Raw genomic sequence first — 18,139 nt, 5'->3', positions numbered from 1 at the left:
ACAGAAGTGGTAATTTAACGTGGGTCTACAAGAGTGTAACATACCATACTGCTCTAGTATCCAAGTCTTCTCAGCCCATGCCTACCCCACCCCACCCCAATAATTCTTATCAGAATTCCAGCTTAACACCTATGGGTTTACTTCAGCCATAAATCCAAAAGGATCGGGATGACAATCAGGTGGGAAGCAAAAGAGTAAGCAGACAGGAAAGCAACACATTCTGGCCCATAAACCCTCTGAAACTCCCACCCAAATGTAGTATTCACGTGTTCACTTTTCTAGGGAAAGAGATGAAAACTTTAACAGATTCTCAGAGAGTTATAACTGCTTATCAACTACCGCTACTGATGACCAGACAAAATAAGCAATTAGTTAACTCAGGAGTTTAAAATTTCAGGTTTTTTAAAATATCCGTTCTACCTTCTTTATCCAGTTCTGCATCTTTAACCTCCGCATCAGGGCCAGGTTCTAACTTCTCATTATTGCTACATTCCAGTGCCTCTAGTTTCTCAGGATCATCTCCAAGATGTTCATTTGAAGTTTCTGGTTTTTCTTTTGACTGGTCCTCCGGGAGAATCTTTTGTTCAGAACTACATTTATCTCCACTACCACAGAAAGAAACAACTTCAGCTTTGCCATTCTGACACTCCAGAACTGGTATTCCTTCAAAACTGTCGGTGGAGGCCTCACCATTTAGACAGCTTCCTTTAAGGAAAGGTTCTTTCCTAGATGTCTGCTCTGGATTTAGAGAACTGCTGCTGTTGACGAGTAGAGACTCATTGGAACTCTCTTCTTCAGTAGATGCAAAGTTCTCCTTCGTGCCAGCTCCATTGTTAAGCCTCTGCCCCTGGTCCATGTCCATGATGTCACATGATGATTCATCATTGGTCATAGAAAGGTCTCCAGTCTCTTCTCCATTTTCTTCATGGCAGTCAGTGCTTACCTCAAACTCTCCATTCTCTAACAACTTCCTGTCCTCTGTATGGTTCTCATAGTCTGCAAATTTGGTGTCCTCTTCATCTTTTTTTAAATTATTGACTTTCCTTTTCTTAATAATTCCTTTACCCCACTGTGATCGCCGCCTCGATTTTCTCCGAACTCGAACTATTTTACAGGGGAGGAAAACAGATATGTAGAACTTGGGAGTACAATATTTGTTTTACAAATGTTCACTAAATAAGACCCAAAAGAAAGTAAACCGCCCCCCGCCCCCAAAAAAGAACATAAAAGAAAGTAAACCCATACCGGTATAACACACAAAAACTACTTAGCTCTTGACATCCATGCTGACTAATCCTCACAACTTACAAGTAGAATGAATATGAAGTCAGAGATGAACTCTGAAGAATGAAGTTTTTTTTTTTCCTGAAGAATGAAATTTTTAAAAGTTTATTTCCTGTAGGAGTTTACCCAGCATTAATTATTTTCTATTATCTTAAATTCACAACTATTCCTAATTCCTAACATCCAAGGACCAAGCATCTATTATGTACATTTCAGAAATGACCACATTACCAGTCTGCCTAGAAAGTTTGGGGCCATAGCCCTGGATTTCCACCGGGAAGGTAAATGCTTTGCCAGCATCACCCAAAAGCTCCTAAACCATGAAAGAAAATGAACACATGCTCCAGTATATCAAGGTAGAATAGTTACAGGTATCCCACAAAGAATTATCTATTACATCTCCTTCCCGAAGAAGGAATCCCCACAGTTAAGTATAGTCATGGATAGAAACCCTATGATAGTTACAGAGGACAATCTGGTTAACCAACTGTTAGTCTCCTCTACTATAAATGGTTCATCAAATAGGATCAATTGGTTACACAGTTGTTATTTTAAAATATGGGGAAAAAATTAAGCCCTCTGCTATCAAGGTAGCAACAACATTAACAAAACACTGAAAATAAATATTTGGTCAGTTATATGAAAAGGAAGACCCACAAAAATTGAAAATACTGTATTTATCTTTAGATGCTAGAAACCATCATGAGCTTTATGAGTACTTCCAGCTAACAATAGGCTCAGGAATCTTTAATTCCCCAAATATGCGTTTACATACTTTTTCATCCTTTCATCTTTAATCCTTATTGATTCTCTGTATGTAAAGACACCAAGGTATTCACAGGAAATGGACAAATGTTGTTATAAACATTACTCTTCTTTCTTATCTAAGAATAAATCTACTAAAGATTTCTGAAATTATTTCCAAAATTCAAGTTATTTAGTCACTTGGTTCAAACTATATTTTGCCTTCAAAACCATATCATTTGAATCATCTCACCATTTCTTTTCCCCCTACTAATTTCTATTTTTATAATTTACAGTTACAGGGTAATTGGAGAAGAAATTTATTAGTTTACTGTTAAAAGCTGTACATAAGCTAAAGTGATGGGCATTTGTAAGCATTCCATTAACTATATGAAAAACTAATCCAGTACACGTCAAAAATGGGGAAAAAAATTCACCTTGTTCTTTCTCTAAAAGGTGGAGCTGTTAGGTTTTTACTACCTGACAAGTCACTCCTGACAGTGTGACCTCACTTATTCTCCAACTGTGCAACCAAAAGTACAAGAGGTTCCCCTTTCCCTTCCTCACTAAGCTACAGAACTCTAGAACAAGTAGCAGCTCAGCTCTGCTCAATCAAGAGCCAGCTCAATTGTCTGATCTGTAGTACACTAAGCAAAGGCTGTAGAAGGCCTACTGAAGCAAGTTTATTTCTAACACTTTCATCCCAGCTAACAACAACAAAAAAATGTTCTCACTTGGGAGGATGTCAAACTAGAAATATTTTTCCCCTCCTTATAGAATTATTTCTAGTGGTTAGTATGATTTTGGTGAAATAAGAGAACTTGATCATATAAGCTCCACAGCAATAGGGAATTTTGTGTTAGGCGCTGCTGTAGCTCCACAGCACCTGGCATATGGTAGTATATACACTTATGGAACTAATCTTTAACATACCACTTCCTTTCACGGGACACTTTGTGTGAAAAAACCAACACAGGGGCACAATCTTTACAGTCAATTTTTATAGCCTCTCTGAGCTTGTTTCCAAAACTAAGACCTCAGGAAAGCAACTCTCCCTTAGGGATATTTAGATCTATAATTCAAGTAACTTAATGTAAAAACAGACAAATGATGAGTCACATATGCCATCTACTGGTAAGAGAAAACAAAACTCACATTTGTAGATTAAAATAACATTTTAATGTTTAAAGGAACTTAAACTGCTTAAAGCCAATTTTCAATGGGTTTTAGTTAGTAAATATTTGCATCAGATATAGAGAATGTACAGGACTTCAAAGTTTAACTTAGAGTGCTATGTTCTATAATCCAGATGATGATCCAAGATACAACTACACCAAATAGCTTTAATCAGTTTCATGGAACCAAATATACTACTAAATCCTTCAAAATTTCTCACATATGAATGCCACTTATCACAAAGACAAAAGCTAAAACAATGAGTATGTTTCATCCATTCGAAGTCAATGCCACTGGTGAACGAACATATTATGGCCAGCTTTACTGACAGTTTCAACAGTATTGCCACTTTTATACCAGAACAGTATGGCCAACCTCAGTGAAACATATGGACTGTATTAGGAAGATGCTGTGTTCGTTAACATCTGTCTTCTGGAAATCTTATATATCACCATGAATGAGGAAAAGTGAAGAAAACTTAGAACTAGTACTAAATTTTCCCTAAGTGTATCTCACTTAAACAAAAATAGATTAAAAGGGCTGTACACATTTTTCAAAGTGAGGGCAAGATACTCTCTCAGAAAAATGAACCTCCTACTGTTAGCCACTCCCTTAAGTCAAAGTTTCTACTCTCCACCATAAAGAGAATATCTGGTACATTATAGAGCAAGGGTTAGGACTGGAGGCAGGGGTGGATGAAAAGTCTGTTGGCTCCACATCTCTACCCCAAATCCAAAGTTTAAAACTGAAAATATTCAAACCTAGTTCAACACCCGCAAGTACTGAATATAAACAGAAAAGAGCAAATACGGTTAGAGAAGCATGTTCCTCATTCAGCATCCGACCCCACAAGCTCTTCCCCTCTGAACAGAGAAGAGCTGAGATGTGTGGGGAAACAACAGCACCTGGTTTGTGTCCCCAGTTCCTAACAAATCTGCATCCTTCTCAGGTGTCCCCACTACTGGATAACAGGGTCTCCTCAAACACTCACATGCACATTTATTTGCAGAGTTGTGCCAGACATCCAATGGATTTCTTTGTTTGTGCCGAAATGCCTCTTCAACTCTAGTTTCTGTCTTCCGAGCTCCAGTGCCATGAGGATTTATTTGTTCTGCTGTTACCGATAAGCCTGCAGGCAGAAGATAAGCAACACCCATTTAAATATTCCTAGCTACATAAACCAACAAGTTAAAAAAAAAAAAAAGTTTGAAATATAGAACTAAGTTTTAGTCATTAATTATACCTGGACAGTTTGTAATTTGGATGAAAAAAGCATCGTTTGTTTTAAGATGGAAAAGAAATTAGATATAAAATCACAACAAAATAACCTAGCAGGCCATGCTTAACACATAATCCTTAAAGGAACCCTATGTTTACTCGGTTTAATTTGCAAAGGCACACATTCTTATGACTGTAGGACAACGATAATGTATGGTCTAAAAGTCATTATTTCTGCCATCTTAGAATGTAGTAAGTGTCTGTTGGTCCATTAAACCCCACTCACATGAATGGGTTAGCTGGTGTTAGCTGCCTGTCACACCACACTGCAGTAAGTTTGGTTTTCCGATATTATCTTCCTAAGAGTAACCACTCCATCTCAATTTCCTTCACTAGACTTGTTTCTTCTAGGTGGTCCTTAAATGTTGATGTTTCCTAGGGTTGTCTCTGGAATCCCTTTTCTTCTCACTCTGATCTATACCTTCGACCATAAAGTATCATTCATGCCTTCAGCTTCTACTACCACTACATAATAATTCCCAAATCCATGTTTACCCCAAGCATGTCTTGAGTTTCTGACCCATATATCCAACTGCCTCTTTGATATCTCCAACTAGATATCCTAAAGATAGGTCGAATTAAAGATAACTAGTTTATCTTTCTCCACAAAAAAACCTGTTCATCCCTATCTCTATGGAGTTATTCCCTATCTCTATTGGTAGTATTAGCATCTACTAAGTCATTAAACCTGTAATATGGCAGCCAATTTTGACTTTTCCTTCCCTAACAATGCCCTCTTCGATAATTAAAACTCTGGACAGCTCTAACAGTTTTTTTCCTCCAAATGCTTTACTGAGGTACAATTTACATAACATAAAAATCACTCATTTTAAGCATGAAATTAAATGATTTTAGTAAACTTACAGAGCTATGCAATCACCATAACTATCCCATGCCACCACTAATCTACCCTTTGTCTCCACAGACTTGTCTTTTGTGAATGTTTCACATAAATGGAATCACACACAGGTGGTCTTTTGTGACTAGATTCTTTCCCTTAGGATAATGTTTCTGAAGTTCATCTATGTTGTACCATGTATCAGTACTTGGTTCTTTTCTGTGGCTGAGCAGTATCCGTATACCATTTGCTTACCCATTCACCAGCTGATGGGACATTTGCGTTCTTTCCAGTTTTTAGCTGTTATGAATAGTCTTTATATGGGCATGTGTTTTCATTTCTCTGGGGTGTTTCCTAGGAGTAGAATCACTGAGTCGTATGGTAAATGTTATGCTTAATTTTTTAGAAACTGCCCAACTGTTTTCCAAACTGGCTCCAACAGTTTTTTAAATTGTCTCTCATCTTCCTATCCTGCCACATTGAGACCTTGCTATTTTCCTGCTGCCATAGCAATGTACCAATTCACTCCACAGCTTAAAATACTTCAATGACACACATTATGGCGATGATTCTCAAACTTTAGCGTACAAAAAAACCACTTGAGTAGTTTGTTAAAGTGCAGATTTCTCAGCCTCACTCCTCTCGGAGAATCTAACTCACTAAGTCTAATAAGCTGATGTGGGTATTAGGCACATACATTTTGAAAGACACTGACCTACAGGATAAAGTCTAAGCTCCTTAGCATTGGCATTGATTCATTCAAATATTTATAGGACAGAGTTCCAGGGACTTCAGCAGGGCTGTGAACAAACCATTCACAACACTTACATTCCAAATAAGGAAGAAAGACCCCCCCACCCCCCCAAAAAAAAAAAGACAAAATGCCACATGCTATGATGTCCAGACCCTATATTATAAGATTCGGTGACCTGGGAGGGCCTAAGGAAGTAGAAAAAAAGCTTCTTAATTTCAATGTCCTGGACTCCGCTCATCTCTTGAGCTCTATTTCCCACCATTCTGTACAGCTTCAGCAATACCAAACCGTTTTCAGTTCTTCAAGTACACCATGTTATTTCACATCTCTGTGCCTTTACACATGCTATTATCTGCTGTGCTTACAAATACCGCCTCCTCCTCTGTCACTGCCTCCCTTTTTCTGCTCCACTAGAGACAACACCCCTATATTCATTCCCCAAACTCTGGACAAAATGCTGGGATCCTTAACAGGAGGTCTCTCCTCTGTGCTATAAACATGTTCCAATCGATTCATATACCTCAACTGTACTTGATTCGTTTTACATTTTTCTCTGTCTCCTACTAAAGTGTGAGTTCCTCAAGGACAGGATTATACATTGAATGAACAAACCACATTTGCTAATTCTTTATTTTTATATTAACAAAACTGCACATAACTATCAACAGGGAAAACAAAAACAGTATTTCTAAAAGCTTTTAAAAAGTAAGCCCTCTACAGATATGAAGGTCTATCTAAATCCTTTAAGAATAAAAATCAATAGGGTGCCTGGATGGCCCGGTCAGTTAAGCATCTGACTTCAGCTCAGGCCACGATCTCACAGTTCCGTGAGTTCAAGTCCCGTATCAGGTGAGCACGAACCCAGCTCTGGGTGAGCTCGAGCCCCATTTCAGGTGAACATGAGCCCCACTTTGGGTAAAAACACGAGCCCCACTTCAGGTGACCCTGCTTCTCTCTCTCTCTCCGTCTCTCTCTCTGCCCCTTGTGGCATTCTCTCTCCCTCTCTCTCTCTGCTACTCGCTCACTTGCATCCTCTCTCTCTCTCTCTCTCTCTAAAAAAAGAAAAAGATTAAAAACAATTTAAAAATTTTTAGTTTAAAAAAGAAAAAAAAAACAATAATTAACAAAGAGATACTCCTGCAAAAAAAATTTCACTGAACAGAACTCTATTTCTGTAATTTGCATTGCTGCACTAAAACTTTCACAAAAAGTAAAAGTAAAATATCTTTAAGGGGCACCTGTGTGGCTCAGTCGGTTAAGTGTCTGATTTCAGCTCAGGTCATGATCTCACAGTTCAAGAGTTCAAGCCCCCCATCGAGCTCCATGCTGCAGGTGCCAAGTCTGTTTGGGATTCTCACTCTCTCCTCTCTCCCTGCCCTTCCCCCCACATGCACTTTCTCTCTCCCAAAATAAATAAACTTAAAAATATATGTATCTTTGAGAATTTAAATGACACATATTAATATCAGAAATTATATACAGTCTGTGCCTCAGGATGCATTATTTTCATTCTGCCAGCAACCCTAAAGAGACACCACCCAGTAACATTCAATGACTCTTGGTCTTCAGTAGCCAAGGTCATTTCTAGAACTTACCTCTTTTTATTCTTGCTTCTTTTATTTCTTCACAGAGTTTATTAAATTCTGGATCCAATTCAGCTGCAATGATGGCATGTGCAGTGTCCTTCAGGGTACAAGCCCTGTGTCTAATTATTTTATCTGTTAAAAAAAGTTGGTATACATTTATTATACATATAAATAAAATAACATTAACAAAGGCCATTTAAAAAAGAGAAACAAAAGAATACAAACATTTAAATAAAATTGTAAAAAGCATTTCTGGGTGAGAAACAAGTTCATTTAAATGATGAGTAAAAAATAAATATAATAAGCCACTGAGTCACATTCATAATTTTCTGAGAACTGCATTTTCAGAACTTCAAAGTACAGGTAACCCTTGTACAACACAGGGGGTTAGGGTGCCAACTCCCCACACAGTCGAAAATCCATGTGTAACTTTGGATTCCCCAAAAAACTTGCTAGTGATAGCCTAATGCTGACCAGAAGTCCTACATGTAACATAAAAGTCCATTAACACATACTTTGTACGTTGTATATATCATACACTGTAGTCTTACAATAAAGTAAGCTAGAGAAAAGGAAATGTGAAGAAAATCGTAAGAGAAAGCACACTTATAGTACTATCCTGCACTTACTAAAAAACATCCATGGTAAGTGGACCCAGGCAGTTCAAACCTATGTTGTTCAGGGTCAACTGAACTAATAAGCCTATTTAACAAATCATTATCTCAAAGATACGAAGCTTTACTTTATATTTTAAAAAACATGTATGATTTTCAATAAAAACTTTAAGAGATTTGGAGGATATTCACCATTATGTCCAGCACCAAAGTTGCCATAGGTGGATACTGAGAATTCAGAAAATCTTAATTTTCTCCATTTAGTGAAAACTGGTAAAAACTGTGAAGAATATAATATATCCTAAGTAAAGATGACCTATCAAAAAACTAACAGAACTAGAAAAATACAGCAAGACACACTAAGCTAAAGAATGCAAAATGGTAAATAAATTGTAGGTAGATCCGGGCAAGAAATACATACATCCTTTTAGGTGAATTATACCTAACATTTGTACTAAGTCTCTGCTTTACCCTAACCCAGAAGCCAGTATTCATCAACAATACAACCTAAAAAGTACGGTGTAGAGCTATGCAGCTCCAAGGTATTAAAAGTCAAGTAAGCATTATCGAGGCCACTTATTTTACAAAGTATCAAAAACTAAAACCCCTAAGTCTCATAATAACATCTGCTTTTTCATCCCTAGTAATGGCAAAAAGTATAGACATTTTATGTATAATTTTTCTTGTTAGAAACTCCTAATAGTTCATTGTGGAAATCTTACAATGTGCAACACTAAAAGGCAACACTGGTATATTTCTTTCCAACACATTTTCTCTAAACATTCATTTAATAAGTGTTGTCAATTGTACCAGGAACTGACCAGGTGATGGCTAGATGGTAGTGAACAAGAGAGGTCTCCACTGTCAAGGAACTTTTTGGATGAGTATAGGAAAGAGGTATTAATCAAATAATCTCTCATACACACATATTAATAAATACTTCCCTCACCCCTTTCCTCACACCCCAAAACCCTGAATCATAGCTACAATGAAAACCCACATGGCATTTGGTGTGGATGCCAATTCGGATTGGACAAGTCAGAAAAGGCCTCTCTGAAGAAGCAGCATTTAAGCGAAGACTAAAAAGCCTGCACTGCAAGCCACTGAAAGAGTAGTGGGAAAACCAGTGCAGGCTCAGAAAATACCACGGGAGAAAGTTCTGGAGTAAAAAGATCTTGGAGATTTCAAAAAACTAAAAACTAGCCTCTGTGGTAAGAATACAATAAACAAGAGACAAATGGGAACCTGATTATATTTAAAGGATTCAGACTTTATCCTAAGAGCAACGAAAAAACGTCAAAAAGATCAGAGCAGGGAAGTAACATGACTTAAGTGAACATCTTCTTAAGATCATCTCTAGCTATTACCTGGAAATTAGATTGAAGGGGTCAAGAATAAAATCAGGGAACATAATCAAGAAGACTCCTTTTTTTTTTTTTTTAGTGAGAGAGGACAGCAAATTGAACCAGGATGGTGGTGGTGGTGGTGGTAAAGAGGAGATTACAGATTTGAGATATGTTCTCAATGACACAACTTGATGATGAAGTATGGGATAAGTATCAAAGATAATTCTCTAGTTTCTTGCATGAAAAATGGGAAAATGAAAAGTAACACAAAGATGCAAAAACTAGAGAATAAATAAAGACAGAAGGAGGAAAAGAAGTTAGAAATTAGAGTTAAGTTTAAAGAGGTTTAGTCTGGATACACGTAAAAAATATCCAAAGGAGGTATCATGAATATATGGAGATAAATGAATATAGGTCTCACAAACTTATGACCCAAAAACCACAACAACTGTGTAATCTGAATTTATTATTTCACATATTGTGCTTCCCTAAATCTTTTTTTAAAAAACTAGATCTATTATGGTATAGAAAAGATATATTAAAGTACACATATTTAAAGTATACATTTTGATCACACCAAAAAAATACCTAGAAATAAACTTTAACAAAGAAATGAAAGACCTATACTCTGAAAACTATAAAACAGTCAGAAAACAAACTGAAGGTAATACAAACAAATGGAAAGATATCCAAGCTCATAAATCGAAATAATTAGTATTGTTAAAATGTCTATACTACCCAAAGCGATCTACAGATTCAACACAAAAAACCTATCCCTATCAAAATACCATTTTTCACAAAACTAGAACAAATAATACTAAAATGTGTATGCAACCACAAAAGACCCTAAAGAGCCAAAGCAATCTCTGAAAAAGGAAAACAAAGCTGGAGGTATCACAATTACAGATTTTAAGATATACTACAAAGCTGTAAGAATCAGAACAGTTTGGTACTAGCACAAAAACAGACAATACAACAGAATAAAAAGCCCAGAAGTAAATACAAACTTATATGGTAAATTAACCTATGACAAAAGAGGCAAGAATATACGTGAGGAAAAGACAGTCTCTTCAACAAATGGTGCTGGGAAAACTGGACAGTTATGTGCACAAGAATGAAACTGGTCCACTTTCTTACATCATACACAAAGATAAACTCAAAATGGATCAAAGACTTAAATGTGAGACCTGAAACCATAAAATTCCTAGAAGAGAACACAGAGAAGTTCCCTGACATCACCCACAGCAACATTTTTCTAGATATGTCTCCTCAGGCAAGGGTAACAAAAACAGATTTAAGCTATTGAGACTACACCAAAATAGATGGTTTATTTTTGACAGTTTATTCTTAATGTGATTTATGTGACTGTTAGTAAAGTTGCTGTTTATTTTCTACTTGTCCCATATGCTCTTTGTTCCCTTCTCCCTCTTTCTCTCACTTCATTTGGATGTGTACTCATTTACGATCCCATGTTATCTCCTTGTTGGTTTATTAGCTCTAATTATTTGCTGCACTACTGTGTGAGCTTGAAGGAATATTCCCTTTCTCTGGTCTCAGGTCGTTTCCTCAGATGTATACACCAATCAGTATTCAGCTGCCGACTGGAGGAGGCTCTTCTGATCTCCAGAGTGCTCTCTCTGGGCAGATTTCTTTCTTTATACTCTGAGAACTCTACCTACTATGACCTCCTTATATTCCCAGCTCTGTCTCTGTCAGGTCCACTTCCAGACTCTGCCTGGGCCCTTCCTTCCTGGACTACGGTCTGGAAACTCTCCAGGCAACTACAGTGCTCAACTTCTGGTTTCTCATCTTTCGGAGATCACTGCCCTTCATTTCTTGCTATCCAATGGCTTCAAACTTGTTTTTTCATACACTTTGTTCAGTTTTTTCATTGTTTCAGGTAGGAGAGTAATTCAATCCCTTTTACTCCACCACAGCCAAAATCAGAAGTCTCCTGATAACTGTCAAATATTCTTTGAGAACCAAACTATAAAAGCTGTGTAAAAATCCAAAGTAGCATGTGTTTTAATTTTTCAAAATTATTGTTCTACTGTTATAAGTTTTAAGTTGCGGGGTGCCTGGGTAGCTCAGTCAGTTAAGATTCCTACTCGTGAATTCTTCTCAGGTCGTGTTCTCACAGTTCGTGAGTTCAAGCCCTGCGTTCAAGCGCAGAGCCTGTTTGGGACCCTTCCTCTCCTGCTTCCCCCCACCCTCCTCAGCGCACACTCTCTCACTAGCTCACTCCCTCTCAAAATGAATAAACATTTTTTTTAAAAAGGAAGTTTTAAGCTGCTTCAAATTTTAGCTACTACACATAAAAACCTACAATAAATACCCTTAGAAGTAGCTATACCTTCAAGCCGATAACACAATGTTTGTGGTGCAGGGGATACCACAATTTTCTGCCACTGACTTTCTACCTCAGCTTGAAAACAGCTAAGAAAGAGGTAAGATTAAATATAAAGCCATGATCTACCTAGCATATTATCACTCTAAAATTAACTCAGTAACTTTCTTTTTGCCTTTTTAAATATATGCCTCCCACCCATATTCCATTCCCAATTAAATGGGAAATGAATGAATGAAAAAAAAATTCCATAAAAATTTCCCACTGGTCTGAAGGACAAGGAATTTATTCTAAAGAGATCTGCATTTGATGAGGAAACAATATTTTTCATGTGCCTATCATAATTATTTTCTATCATAATTATTTTTAATCATTCTTGTCTTAGAGCTGTGTTTTTGTTTATACACAGCAAAGAATCATAAGCTTACAAAATATTAAAACTAGAAGAGATGTCATGCCTTAGATCTTCATCTTTTTTGGAGATGTAGGGGGGTCATCTGAGATCCTTATAAGCATGTGATGAAAACGAAAAATTATACAGGTATATAATTTTGGATGTAGTTGTTCAGAGACTCTCTCATGGACATCATACCTAAAATCCTTGCTTTACAACTGTGCATGAATATAAGCTACATATTTACCAATTCTTTTGTCTTGTACTTTATGATCTTAAGATTCTCAAAATCCAGGTAATAAAACTACACACATTCGCTTTAAAGACAGAACTCAATCCACTCAGTTATGCCATATAACATTTGTGAGTTTGCATACAAATTACGTAATCTCTAAGCCCCAAACCCCTTATATCTATAAAGATATCACCATGTACATTTGCTTTCAATAAAAAGTAATGGCTATAAGGACAAATTGATGAGTATCTATAAAATTAACAAAATCACTAATTTTAAGAAAATGATAACTATTATCAATGTGTTAATGTTTCTTTTGTATTTTGGCAAACAGAAGTATATTAGCTAGGTTTTATTTTTTCAATAAAATTATTATGAAAGGTTAGTAAGGTTTTTAAGAAAAATTAACTTTTTTTAATCTTTATTATTTTTGAGACAGTGAGAGACAGAGTGAGAGCAGAGGGGGAACAGAGAGAGAGGGAGACACAGAATCCGAAGCAGGCTCCAGGCTCCAAGCTGTCAGCACAGAGCCCGACACGGGGCTCAAACTCACAAACCGTGAGATCACGACCTGAGCTGAAGTCGGACACTTAACTGACTGAGCCACCCAGGCGCCCCAAGAAAAATTAATTTTTATGAGATGATTTTTTTCATCCCAAATTACTTCATAATTAAGAAATTTTATGTATTTATTGGCTTATATCTGTATTATGTTATCATGTCTCCATTTTATAATTTCTATCTAATCTGAAACTCCTTCAATTGGAGAACAATTAGTGAAATTTACTGACTGGCCACATTTGCTAAGAATATGCTCCATATAGGTGCCTACACAGATCCTGTTCCCTATCAGCTTAGAGTCTAAAACAAGGGATAGGGATATGTAAACAAGTAACTACTTCAGGTCATGGGAGTGGGGTAAAGGAATGGGTATTAAATGTCTCAGAAAAGTTATACAGTGCTATGATTCCAAGATGAAAGGATTACTTAATAATGGGAAGGACCAAAAACAAAATCTTCCACGAATGTAGCATTTAATATTCCTTGAAGGCTAAGTAGGATTTTAAAAGATATATGTAGTTTTAAAAACAATGTACTCTATATAACTGACACCTCAATGAAACTGGTTGAAGAATAAAAAAGTGTCGGGGCTCCTGGGTGGCTCAGTCGGTTGAGAGTCTGACTTTGGCTCAGGTCATGATCTCTCAGTTGATGAGTTTGAGCCCCGCGTCGGGCTCTGTGCTGACAGCTCAGAGCCTGGAGCCTGCTTCAGATTGTGTCTCCCTCGCTCTCTGCCCCTCCCCCACTCATGCTCTGTCTCTGTCTCAAAAATAAATAAACATTAAAAAAAAAAATATGTTCACACTCCCAGCAGGGGCAATACATTTAACAAAGGTACCCTAGGTTCCAACAGTAAGACAAGAACCTACATTGAGATTGGGATCTGTATTTCCTACAGGAGGATCTCCTAGGCTTCTCTCTCTTCTCGTTCTATATACTAACTACATGATCTCATTCACTCCTACACACTGATGATTCCAACCATGTTTCTTGCCCAAATGTCTCCCAACCTCTAGAACCATATATACAACTACTATTCTATAATGTCTGCATTTTACCTGGGTGCACCAAAGATTAACTCATACTAACACATCCAAAATTAAAGTTAGCATACTGCCCATAAACCTGTTCCTCCATTGGTTTACTTCTCATATTCCTTAAATACTCAGATCAAAAACTCAGGAGTCATTTTGATTTCTGTCAGTCATATCTAATTTATCAATCACTAAGCCCTCTATGTTCAATCTCTGCTGCCACTGCAACTGAATTGTAATTGATCTTCTAACCATCATCTCTGCACTCCCTTGACCTTACCCCAAAACTGATACTGCCTTTAATACTATACTCTTAAATGCAAATCGAATTGTATCACCTTCTGTCTCAAAACCACCCAATGGCTCCTTATCATTTAGAAAAGAAACTGTGAAGTCCTTACACATGATCAAAAGAAGACGGGGAACTTCCTATGACATTTAGTTATCTGCAGGACACTCTCTACTCAGTAGAATTTAGGCATCTTAGAGGCCAGAGCTGTATATTCTCAGTACTGACCACAGTTTATCCATAAGAGAATACTTCATGAATGGAGACTCGGCGAGGAGGAGAGTAGACTTCCCAACACTCCTCCACTCTAGGGACTCTATTCTCCAGCCACCTTCGCTTTCTTTTTCTAACTTTGTACACTACTTCTCTCAGGCTGGAATGAATGCCCTACCCAATCTTACTCAACTCCATGTAGGGTCTTCTCCTCTGTGCTCCACTCACACTGTGCACATAGTTCTAATACAAACCTTATAAAACTGCATTATAATCATCTGTGGTCACTTGAAGACAAGATCATAAAAATCATAAAATCATAATCACCACCTCTATACTATCTCTATACCTTAAAAATCTATTATAATTGTCATTTGTATTTGTCATTCCTATAATAGAGTAAGTTTCTAGATAGTAAGGACTGTGGCTTATTTATCTCTATATATATAACTTTTAGGGGCTGACCTGGGTTCCCCTCCACCACTCAAAGTTCGTATGTCAAAGCTCTAATCCCTAGTACCTTAGAATGTGGCTGTATTTAAAGCAGACCCTTTAGGGGCATCTGGGTGGCTCAGTCGGTTAAGTGTGCTGATTTCTGCTCAGGTCATGATCTCACTGTTTGTGAGATTGAACCCCACTTCAGGCTCTGCACTGACAGGCCCTGTCCCACCTGTGCTCACTCGCTCACTCTCTCTCTCGCCCTCTCTCTCTTTCTCAAAATAAGTAAAAAAAACTTAAAAAATAAAATGAAGTAGAACCTTTAAAGAGGTAATTAAGATAAAATAAGGTTGTAGGGATACGTTCTAATCTATCTGTGTCCTTACAAGAAGGGGAAATTTGGACAAAGAGATACCAGGGGTGCACGCACACAGAGAAAAGACCACATGAGGACGCAGAAAGAAGGTAGCCATCTGCAAGCCAAAGAGAAAAGCGTCAAGAGAAACCAAACCTGCTAACACTTTCATTTTGGACTTCTAGCTTCCAGAACTGTAAGAAAATTAATCTCTGTTTTTTAAGCCACTTTTAGTCTGTAGCATTTTGTTATGGAAGCTCTAGCAAACTAAAACCATAACACAGAGCATAATGTATCTGCCACACAGTAATTATTCAACATTTATTATGTCTGAGTATCTCTACCGCAAGAGGCAAGGATTGTCACAGTCGTCTTTGTATTCTATGCACGCAGCTCAGTAACTAGTACATGGTACTCATAAATACTAATAAAGAATACGAATGAGTATGGCTAAACCAGAGCCCACAGAGGGATCCAAAAGCTGGAGTGAAGCTGTGAGCTTTTATTCTTAAGCAACTAGTACAAAATGGAAGATTTTGAGAAGACTCAAGACTAGGGCTGAAATTTCAGCAAAATTAGCTAAATGACAGAATGTATGTGAATGCAACTGAGGGCTAGAAAAGAGACACAAGACACAGAATGGGGAAGAGTTAAACATATGTATCACATATCTGTAAGAAAATAATTAGGGTCAAATATCTGATACTAGTTACATTTAGCACAAGTTGAAATTCTTTTGGCTAACATATTTAATTTCTGTCCACATCATCCTCAAGGGAGAGAATCTGGGTAAACACTTAGGCAACATGTATAGCCTTCAGAATACTGGCTTTTGTCTTCTATGTATATGCTAGTTTTTTGTTTTCCCAAATGGCCAAGGGTTCTACAAAACAGAACACTGTAAGCTTTCAAATACTCATGGGAGCTTGTAAAAGTAATACAACATTCATGTAATTTCCACTTGCTACACAACAGACCCTGAGGTTGTTTTCCTAATACATAACAAGTGGTTCTGCTGCTAAGAAAAAAACCAGGCCTCTTAACGTAAAGATATGAAATAACTTGAACAGAGCCAAAATGATGTTTTTGAATTATATCAGACTTTTTTGCATCTAAAACAGTGAAGAAACAAAGTTACAAGTGTACCATGTCAACTCTGAGATACAGCCATGTTCTTTGATTATACAACTGCATTGGATAGGAAAAGGTTATTATGCACCAGAAACCATTGCTTCTTTCTTAAAAGTAGTGCTATTTCAATGTGCTTATAATTAAGTAACATGTGGGGAAAAATCTGGATTAAACTTCTAAACTGGCTTTTCTAACCATTCAAATATTTATTTTTTACAATCAGTCCCTAAATTTTTTTCTAAAATAGATTAAATTTTCAATGTGGTTCAGGGAATATAATATGCAGCAATTGGTACCCACTAAGCACCTAATCATAAAAAATTAAAGCACAATTTCAATAATAATAATGATAATAATAAAAATACGACTACTAACTTCTATGGAACACTTACCATGTCTCTGGCACTATGCTAAGGGCTTAAGGTATTTAGGTTGAACCATATGAAAATCATGGTTTTTAAGGTTTAACCTAATACATTTTCTCATTTAACCCTTACAATGACCCCCATGAGAAGAATACCATAATTATCCCTATTCTGCAGATAAGGATACTAAATTTAGAGAACTAAACTCGATTGTGTTAATGAACTAGGAAACTGCAGAATGGGGACCAACACTTAAGTATAAATCCAAAGTCTAAGCTCTTATTTACTACAGTTTCAGCAACCTCTGTGTCTTGAAAACTAAAACACAGTGTAGGCACTCAGTACTCTCATACTTTGCTCAATGCCACTACAGACACTTGTGCAGACTGGACCCTCACCAAGGGCTCCAGCAAGGAAATCAAATGAAGCTGACATCCAGCCCATTCCTCTCACCACCCAAACTGTGATCCTGTTGCAGGATGCCATCTACACAGAAGAATGAGATTCTCTCGTTCACATAAAATTGTTATACTGGCTAACAGTGACCCTGATGCTGCTGGTAAAAGAAAAAAAAATTGTGAGAAGAATTTAACAATACAGATTAATAGGCTTAAAAGAGATATATACATCCCTTGATTCAGAAATTTCACTTTAAGAAATTCATTCTAAGGAAATAGCTAAGGATGTACATAAAATTTATGCTACAAAGACAGTCATCAGTGTTATAATAGAGGAAAAAACTAAAAAATCTAATATGTCCATCAATAGGGTATTGGCTATTACAGTACATCTATGTGATTAAAATAATGTCTTAGAAATATATTAGCTCATAAGCTTTTCACAAAATACTGCATGAATGACAAAGTTTATAAAAATTATGTTCTTATTTTAATAAAGATATGCATGTAAGTATTCCATATACAATACATCTGTGTAAGAGAAAGAAAGAACACAAAATAATGGAATTAAAGGTTACTTTAATAATCTGTTTTTAATCTTTAGAAATTTTTCTATACAACATATATTAAAAAAAGTCAAAATGAAGCAAAAGAAACAAAAACTAATGAGGCAAATGTCCTAATACAAAGCTTAAGAACTGATACCAGGTGCAGCTATGTAAAATTTCATTCTGCCTCTTAACTTGGTATTAGGATGTG

The 18,139-nt window shown here is 36.7% G+C and overlaps 1 protein-coding gene across 6 annotated transcripts in view; it reads right to left on the bottom strand.

The window, feature by feature from the left end:
• The window catches only part of ATAD2B (ATPase family AAA domain containing 2B), a 165,482-nt gene that overhangs the window by 9,036 nt on the left and 138,307 nt on the right, over positions 1-18,139 (bottom strand). For all 6 annotated transcript variants that reach the window (XM_042982418.1, XM_042982415.1, XM_042982416.1 and 3 more), the window contains 3 exons: positions 7,670-7,792; positions 4,196-4,333; positions 421-1,104 (listed from right to left, as the gene is read on the bottom strand). In XM_042982418.1, coding sequence (XP_042838352.1) covers positions 421-1,104; positions 4,196-4,333; positions 7,670-7,792 — 945 coding nt within the window. The remainder of the gene's footprint in view (positions 1-420; positions 1,105-4,195; positions 4,334-7,669; positions 7,793-18,139) is intronic.

This window comes from Panthera tigris, chromosome A3, assembly GCF_018350195.1.
Source record: "Panthera tigris isolate Pti1 chromosome A3, P.tigris_Pti1_mat1.1, whole genome shotgun sequence".
Taxonomy (NCBI): domain Eukaryota; kingdom Metazoa; phylum Chordata; class Mammalia; order Carnivora; family Felidae; genus Panthera; species Panthera tigris.
Note: the sequence above shows the minus strand (reverse complement) of the source record. Positions and strands in the feature narration are given on the sequence as shown.